Source organism: Tiliqua scincoides, chromosome 4, assembly GCF_035046505.1.
Source record: "Tiliqua scincoides isolate rTilSci1 chromosome 4, rTilSci1.hap2, whole genome shotgun sequence".
NCBI classification, from domain to species: domain Eukaryota; kingdom Metazoa; phylum Chordata; class Lepidosauria; order Squamata; family Scincidae; genus Tiliqua; species Tiliqua scincoides.
This window is the reverse complement of record NC_089824.1, coordinates 117,139,610-117,148,623: the sequence shown is the minus strand read 5'-3', so window position 1 is coordinate 117,148,623 and position 9,014 is coordinate 117,139,610. Positions and strand designations below refer to the sequence as shown.

Genomic DNA, 9,014 nt, shown 5'->3' with positions numbered 1-9,014 from the left:
AGTGGTACGCATGTCATGTGACACAGGAGTCAAATCAGCAATCAGCAGATTAGACCAGTGACAGCCCACTTTTTAGATGACAACCTGGTAGGACCAACTGGAACTGATGTCATGGCCAAAGTGACATCATCAATTTAGGTTTCAAACCCAAGCCGCAATCAGCCAAAGGCCCCACTACACAGCACGCTTATGTTGCTATTTTGCATAGCTCAGAATTCCAGCTCAGAAGTCAAAGCAGAAAGCAGACTTGGACCCATCTCCAACTACATAGCCCTCCCCCCTTTCCAGCTTGCATCTTCCCACCTAGTCAGGAAAAAGCACCAAGCCTCTCTCCCACTAATAGCCCACCCTGCCCAGCAGCTCTGTACCCTGTATTTTCAGTGGTGGCTGAGCTAGGTGCTACGCAATCCACCTGAAATTGGCTCATAACCCACAGGTCGAGAAATGCTGGATTAGATATTAGTTCCTTCCTCCCTGCATCGTTAGTGATATTGGTCACAGGAAAGTAAGACCTCAGAATAAACAAAAATGCCACCTTTGTGCATAACACAAAAATGCAAAACAGGACACCAAATTAAGGTTTTACAATCAATACCAAATAAATTAGAGCAGGAGATACAAGCCCTTCACTAATCCAGCTTTTAACTATTTGATCAGTGGTTTTCAAACTGCATTCACAGGAACTCTCAGCTTCCTTCATTTTAAGGATCAGTAACGATGGTCAAACTTTCCTGAAAGCCAGTATGTTTATTACTATTCATCTCTTAGTAAAATGAATAGCTACAGGGGAATGTTCCAAGTGCATTCTAGGGTATATTCCCAACAAACATGGGCAACAGACAGGCCCAACTGGCCTGGCTTGCATCCTATTCAGGCAAAAGTGCACCCCAGAATCTTCTTCAACATGCAGAGATTTGTCAGCATTCAAACTTTTGTTTGATTCCTTGTAATCAGTTTGGAAATGACTGCACCAGATAATTAACTAACATTTTAAAAGCATTTAAAACAGTGTTTCTCACTGTGGGTTGGGACCCACTGGGGGGGGTTGCAAGCCAATTTTAGGTGGGTCCCCGTTCATTTCAATATTTTATTTTGAGAATATTAAACTTGATGCCTACATGGTATGTGACTGCGTTTGGGGAGACTGTGTTTGCGTCTGTACTTTTAACAGATTATAATGTAGATGCTTTTAACAATGATAGTCAACATGGCTTACTCCTGCATAAGTGCGGAAAGGACTGCAACCTAGGATTGTTAAAAATGTTTCTTGCTTGATGATGTCACTTCGGGCCATGACTACAGTTCCAGGTTAATGATATCACTTCTGGTGGGTCCTGACAGATTGTCATTCTAAAAAGTGGTTCGTGGACTAAAAAGTTTGAGAACTACTGGTTTAGAGATTAAAAATATTACATAAAAGCTCTGGATTGCTGACCTTGATATGAACTGATCAGAAATTTTTCTTACAAAGAGTTCTCTTTGTCAGATACTTGAGTGACAAGAATTTTTAAATTTGTGCAAATGAAATAAATGTACTTTTTGCTTGCAAAACTGCTTAAAATATGAAGTTGAAGTCCTTATAATCCACTGAGTGATCAGTTCTTAGTGCTTGATACTTTTCTGGCCAGTTTTCTTCCTTTGACATGCAGTTCCTTGCTCTAGGAATAGCATATGTGGCAAGTGAGAAGCTGATTCTTCCATTTGTATTCGCCAGTTCATTTGGATTCCGCTCCCCTGCTGACTCTGTTCTTGAGAGCTGGCAGGGAATTTGATTTGATGAGAATACTGCATTCTAAAGGGCAGGAGCGCAGGGTCCCTGTCAGTTTCAACTCCTGCTGGTTTGCATGGATGGAGTTGGAAGGGGAGAAAAGGGCTGGCACAGCAGCATACAAAATGTAGGTCACATGTACTCACGTCCACTGAACGCAACATCCCAAATTAAGATCCCATTCAGAAGTTAACTTACTGCATCCCTAAAATGTGGGACTGGAAATTTTGCTGTATTATATTAAAAAGATAAGCCAAATGAACTGCAATTTTTTTAAAAAAAAATAAATATATATTAAGCTCTCTCAGAACCTGGGCACAGAACTCATGCATCGTCAGCAAGTATTTTTTTCAAGGCATCATTATGCTGCCACCCTGTGGCCATTTCAGCCTATATCATACTAAAGTTATTCCCTTAATGTTGCATCTCTTTACTTAAACACATTTTTGCCTGGCCCACAGTTTGTACACATTTGATCCCTGTTGCGTATATGCAACGTTGGACAAAAATGGTTTAATAACAGTTTTCTAACTATATCTAGGGAAGTTTACTTTGTTTTTCTACCACCCAAATAGATATAGAGAAATGCTACTCAAGGTTTAGGTTTGGACAAAGTCTTTCTGTGTTCATCTTCCTGGCTAAGGTCTTGCCCTTCATCCTTTATTAGAGCTTTTCTTTAAAGAGCTGATTTTACATACTATATACACACTCATTTACTATATATACTTTGCTAATTTGTTTATTGGAAAAGATGCAAGAAGTTATTTTGACTGCAAAACCCCAGATTCTTCACAATTACAACTAAAAGTTCTTTCCTACCCATCCCTTCTTCACCTATCTCTTCATCATGGCATTAAAAAAAATAAATTAAAACACCTACACTGACTTTGTGGAAATGTGCCCATTTGTGTAATTGCCTCCATTCAGCCCTGCTAGGTTTGCCTCTCATTTTCCCCCTTCCTCTCTTGTGTTGTCTTACTTCTTTCTTCTCTCCTCTCTTTTTACTGTCTTCTACACTATCCTAATTTGGACTGCAAGCCCTTTGGAGACCTCTATAAAAGCACCATGTACCTTAATCACACAATATAAATTAATTACAGCAATAACAAAGTCTTAACAGGAAGGGGAACTGATGTAACAAGCCTTTCAAAATACAAATACAGTAAGGGCCAAGTTTCCTGTTTATATCTGCGTATCCTAGCACCTGAAGCTATCAATAAAACCATATTCCTCTGTTGAGCAGCAAATGAAAGCAAAGTCACACTGCAGCAAAGTCAAGTATATAACTATATACTAAAAATACATTTGAAAGAACAAATGGAATTTGCAACAGAAAGAGGTCAAAAACTAAAGCAGCATCATGGGTTAACTGTTTATAACATTCTGGTCTGAAGATGCATTGACGGTAAGCATAACTCTTTTATTCAGTCGAACGAATCTAACAACCATGCTTAGTTTCCGCAGTGCACAGCAAATAAGCTAATGCTTTTGTTGCATAAACTATGCATTTATTGCATACATTATCATTTTGTGATTAGGGTTACAAAAGCAGGCGAGAGTTCAGGACTAAACTGCATGATCTACATGGAAAAGACAAAGTAGTAATATGTAGTGTCAGGATGACAGTTGAGGAGGGAACAGGGGGAGGCTATTGAATATGGATGTAGCCTATTTATCCACTGATTTTTTTATCTGAGGATTTGTCCCAATGCAAATAGGGTGGGGGTAATGAAAGTCACACACATCTTTGCCTTCTTTGCCCTGCGCTGGCTGGCTTCTTGTTCCAGGCAGCCCAAAACACTGCAAAAAGGCTCTGCTTTGACCAGGCAGGGAAATAGCCCTGGAGCCCTACTGAAAGAGGTTCCCCTTGCAAAGGAACAGTAACACTCCTGGAGCTCCTGAGCCAGCAAAGAGGCTGAAGAGGGGAAGGGGGGGCAAAAAACCTCTGTAGCCAGAACACATGCAGCAAGGTGGAGCTCTCTCTCTCTCACTCACTCACACACACAAAGGGGCAGGTGTGGTAGCAACAGAGGGGATTGCTTTAAAAAACCCAGGGAGTTGTCAGATCTTGGGGAGGGGGTTGAGGGTCATCCGGCCAAAAAGGGTTCAGACTCACCCTGTGCCAGGTCCCTGGGGTGAGGCTGAGTGGCCTCAGTGGTCCAGAAAGAGGGGTTAGATCCACCCAAGTCCTCCTCTTTGGCTTCCAAGGTAGCCTGGGTCTCCTGGGCATGCAGCCTTCCTCCTGGCTGTTAGCCTTACCCGGCTTCCTCATCATCACTGGCCTCCCCGGCCTTTATGGAGTTCCTGGCTCCACCCCTCTCACCCAGTCAGCCCGTGCACCTGGTCCTGAAGCCAACCCTGCCCTGCTGTCTGAGTCTGTGGGGAGGCTTGCACACCAGCTGAGCGGCTCTGCACCCCGCTTGCCTCTTGCTCCTCCTCCCCGCCTGTCTCCCCTTGGGAGACCCGGTGGCATCCACAGGGGGTGGCGTTCTCCCTGGCGGCACCGCTTGCAGGCCGGTGTGCTTCCCCGCTCGTCCTCCTCCACCACACCAGCTCATCCTCCTCCACCAGACCAGCCGTGGGGCTCCTTCCCCACCTCCCGGGTGGCTGTGGGTGAGGCGAGGCATAGCCATCGCTGGAGCCACGACGCCCACATCACTGCGGGTGGGGGGCCGGGCACCTCCCAGGGGGTTGCTCTTCCCCCCATCCCCGGCTCCCCACAGTGCCTGGTCGTCTGCGGGGGTTGCTGGGGGTTTGCGCCCACTGCCAGCTGGGGCTCTCCCCCGGCACCCCTGCACTTCAGGGAGGAGTGCCTCTCTGGGGGCTGTTCCTCCTCCCACCCACAGCTCCCCACCAGCCCTGGCAGCCCGCAGGAGCAACTGGTGGCATCTACCTTCCGCCTCCCGTGGCTCTCCCCCGCGTCTCCTCTGTCCCCCCTGCACCTCCAGGTAAGGCAGGGGCTGGCCGGGCAGCAAGCCCGACAGGAGTGTTTGCCGAATTCCCCCCCCCCATGGTGCAGGCAATCACGGACACAAGCAAGCCTTTCCACCAAGCAAAGCATGAGATTTAGCCTACAATCCACACTTTCCTGGGAGTAAGCCCCATTGACAACAATGGATGCATAGGGCTCTTAAAAGATCAGCATCCCAACTGTGAAAGAATCCAGGCAGCTGGCAACGGGGAGGGCTGAGTACGGAGGGGAGGGGATTGATAAAAGCTGCCTTAGTTTCCTTCCATCCAGAAGTGTCAGGCTGCAGTGTATTTTCGTAACTCTATGGAATTTAGCACGTGGTTTTTGTTAATTGTCACGGAATGGAACAAATGCGGATAAATAGGCTCCACCTGTACTTTCCTTACCAGTTGTTGCCTTCTCAAAATCATCACCACCCCAATCTGTTTTTCTCCCCATGAAGGAGAAGATAAAATGTCCCTCTATCTTTTTCCAATGTCAGACTTAAGCAGTCAAAGCAAATAAAGGTCATCTAGCACTGGTGGAGAAAATCTGACAAGTCACATTTATAGAAGTAACCGACTGTGCAAAAGTGGTTTTAATATTGATTTTTAAAACAGGAGCCACAAAGGGCCTGATTGGAACTATGGCATGAAGATAGAAGTTTTTTATCTTTTGCCCCATCACAGTCCAGTCCATAACAAATCCCCTGTAGCTACTGTACCCCCCTCCAAGATGCCTCTATTGGTGTCAACAGGATGTACAGGTTCAGTAACAAAAAAATCCTTAGTATAGAAAGACTTTCCTCAGAGGTCTTGGGTGGAAACCAAGATAGCTAATGCTGCTGCTTTTAACATTTTTATTCTTGCTCCTTGTTTTAGTATATTTTAAATTGCAAAGCACTCTGAAAGTCCCTCAACTAATTAAACAGGGTATAAATATTGTATGCGTAAAACAAACAAACTTGTTTCAATGTATAAAGCAGATGTGGCCTGAATTTCAAAGCCTCCAAGGAAGGGGGAAAACGACTGACCAAGCATTTCTTTTTGTGTTTCAGGACTGTCAAGAGTAAGAAGGGCATATGGATCCATATAGTATGACTATAGAAAGGGAATCATTTTGCCAAGAATACCTTGCACATAAAGGTACAATAGTGAAACCATATTACTGGCTAATGATGAGCCAAAGTTGCACCAAGTGCCCCTATCACATCCGAACAGGTGAAGAAGCAAGAGTCCCTTATGTAGAATTTAACAAGGCCTTTGGATTCCCATACGGACAAATGCGTCACAAAAACAACCACCTACTGTTTTATGAACTGAGACACTTCTCAGGTAAATTAATTCAAAAGGGCCATGCTACAAACTGCACAAAGTATAACATTCACCCGGAATCCATGTTATTTGAGATGGCTGGTTATCTAGATTCAGTTGTACACACTTGTGAGAATGCAGCACACATCATTATTTATTCAAACTACTCTCCTTGTAACGAGGCAGAGCATGGCTGTATAAGTAAGATCTACAACTTCTTGACAAAATATCCAGACATCACACTCTGCCTTTATTTCTCACAGCTATATCACACGGAGGAGGACTTCCCAGTGTCCACCTGGAATTGTGAAGCTTTACAAAGCCTTGCAAGCATGAGGCCTCAGGTGACATTGCGTCCTGTGTGTGGTGGACTTTGGCATTCTGTCCTCTCCAATTTTGTGACCACTATGCCACAGACAACTTTTTATCATCCACTTTTGCCTGCAAGAGCATTGGCAGACAGACAAAATGCACAACAAATTAACAGCATAACTAGAATGATATTTCCTTTTATGAACACCTTGCCTCAGCCCACCTACCGAAACCCAATGGCTGTGCCCAATCTGCTAAAGTATTACATGCCCAGGTCACACGCACAGCAGCCCACACACATGGGGAGTGGTGGATTTCCCCCACTGAAGATGCCACCACCCCATCCGACAATTCCCATCAACGTTCCTTCTCCTTTCGAAGGCCAACTATTGTACCCCAAACCTAAAAATATCGTCAGGCACTTAAAGATACCAGATGAGTCATTAAGAAAAGTCAAACCTTTGCAAATAATCCCACATGGAAGATATGTTCGTGGGGAAAGATTCACTGAACAACTTTCAAACAGCAAGTCTACAGAGTACAGAGACCAAAGAACAGAAAAAGGATTTAATTCACCTCACTTAAAAATCTAATGCAGACACGGGCAATGAAATTCACTTGGAATATTGCATAGGAAACATACAATGAACTGTAGCTAAACTGCATGTAATACGCAAAACAAGCACCTTATTTTCAACTGTGCTCTGACTACTGTGTTGGCACAGGAAACAACTGCAAGGAAGAACCAAGTCCTGCCTTACCTTAGTAACACTGCTGCTGACACAGAGACATCAACTACTTGCAGCAGAGACCTCCTTTAAGTATCATTACTTACGGCCACTGGACAGCATCAACTGCCAACAGCAGAGAGATGGACAGCCCCCTAATTCCTATCACATTACTATGACTATCTTCATCATACGATTCTTACCTTTGTTATAATTTTGTATAGATTTGGTGTTATTCCTAATGTAGTTCCAATTCTGCTAACTATCTGGAGTTTGAAAATAAATTGGGGTGTAAATTTAATATTTAACTACAGTCAACAGTTATGCTGTACTCATAGTATATTTTGTTCTTGTGTCACGTCATGAAAAAATCTTAAAGTTAACCTTAAAGACAGAGTTAAAAAGTAATTGCCTCCTTGCATTTGAGTTTTTGGCATGTATCTTTTTTAGCTTTTGAAACTTACCTGTGAAATTGTTAAAAACAGACTTTCAAGTAGGACATGCCACAGGTTACCACTGCCAAGCAGTAGGTAAGGAGGCCTTCATTATATTACATATAGGCAAAAGGAATTTTGTACAAAGTACAAAAAAATGAAATTATGAAAGGTTGCAGTTTATATGTAGGCACAAGCTTTTTCTTCCCAGCAACAGTGAGAAAACACTTGTGCCTGTGTAGTCTACAACTGTACTAAAAAGAATTAGATTCATTTATCATAACTGATTTATTTGCATCTAATACATATAGATAAGATCTCTCAAGAATTATTCACGGGGAGGGCATCTCAGTGCCTGGTTCTACAACTTAAGCAGAGTAGAAAATACTAGCTGAACCAGCCCATAGATTGCTAGCACCCTTATTATTTCTGTATTATATTGAAGACAGACAAAATTACTCCCACAGACTGTTTTACGTTCATAACTGGCACAATCAATAAGCTTATTCCATCTTGTAATATGAAAAAAATATTTATCATAAATGTACAAAAAAGAGAATGAATTCAGAGGTAAGAAGATCATGGGAAAAGACAAATACACAGCGCTATAATGTTCTGGACAAAGTAACATTCATATTTCTTATGAAAGAGACATGAGATAATGCCTTGAAAAGCAGGACCTAGGCAGCAGACAACCCTCTTTAAAGAAATGACTAAAAGATTATTTTCTCATTGCCTCACATGTGAAAATGTTATACAAAGCCACTACAGGTGGATTCTTTTTATTCGCAGGGTTTCGTTCCCTGAACGTCTGCCACTGGGAAAAACCGCGTGTGCCAAATCAACCAGAAACACATGATTTTACACAAATTGCATAGAGTTACACAAATTGCTTACAGTTAAGCAAATAGTGCTACAGCCTAACACTTGGGGATGGAAGAAAAGTAAGGCGGGGTTCTCAATCGCCTCCCCCCTCACCACATACCCGCTCCCGTACTCAGCCCCCCTGTTGCCAGCTGTCCCCCCTTATTTCACAAGCAGGATGCTGAGCTTTTAAGAGTCTACTCCTGTCCTTACTTGGGGCTTACTTCCCCAATGGGGGAAGTCAATGGGGGAAGTCAATGGGGCTTACTCCCAGGAAAGTGTGGGGAGGATTGCAGCATTAGAGCCCAGTCCAATACCTGCCTACTCAGAAGTAAGCCCCATTCTAGTCAATGGGGCTTACTCCCAGGAAAGTGTGGGGAGGATTGCAGCATTAGAGCCCAGTCTAATACCTGCCTACTCAGAAGTAAGTCCCATTCTAGTCAATGGGGCTTACTCCCAGGAAAGCGTGGGGAGGATTGCAGCCTTAGAGCCCAGTCCTATGCCTGCCTACTCAGAAGCAAGTCCCATTGTAGTCAGTGGGGCTTAACAGAGGCGACAGGGGTGACAACTACCATGGCATCTCTCTCCTTAGTGTTTTAGGAAAGTTGTTTGCCTGAGTTGCACTAAAGAGGCTCCAGGTACTTG

General features: G+C 43.7%; 1 protein-coding gene across 1 annotated transcript; it reads left to right on the top strand.

Annotated features, from left to right (window-relative positions):
* The first annotated feature begins 5,814 nt into the window (after nt 1–5,814).
* On the top strand, nt 5,815–6,936 carry APOBEC4 (apolipoprotein B mRNA editing enzyme catalytic polypeptide like 4). The gene has a single exon (XM_066624538.1). It carries the CDS (start codon nt 5,815–5,817, stop codon nt 6,934–6,936), a length of 1,122 nt encoding a protein of 373 aa, XP_066480635.1.
* The last annotated feature ends 2,078 nt before the right edge of the window (nt 6,937–9,014 follow it).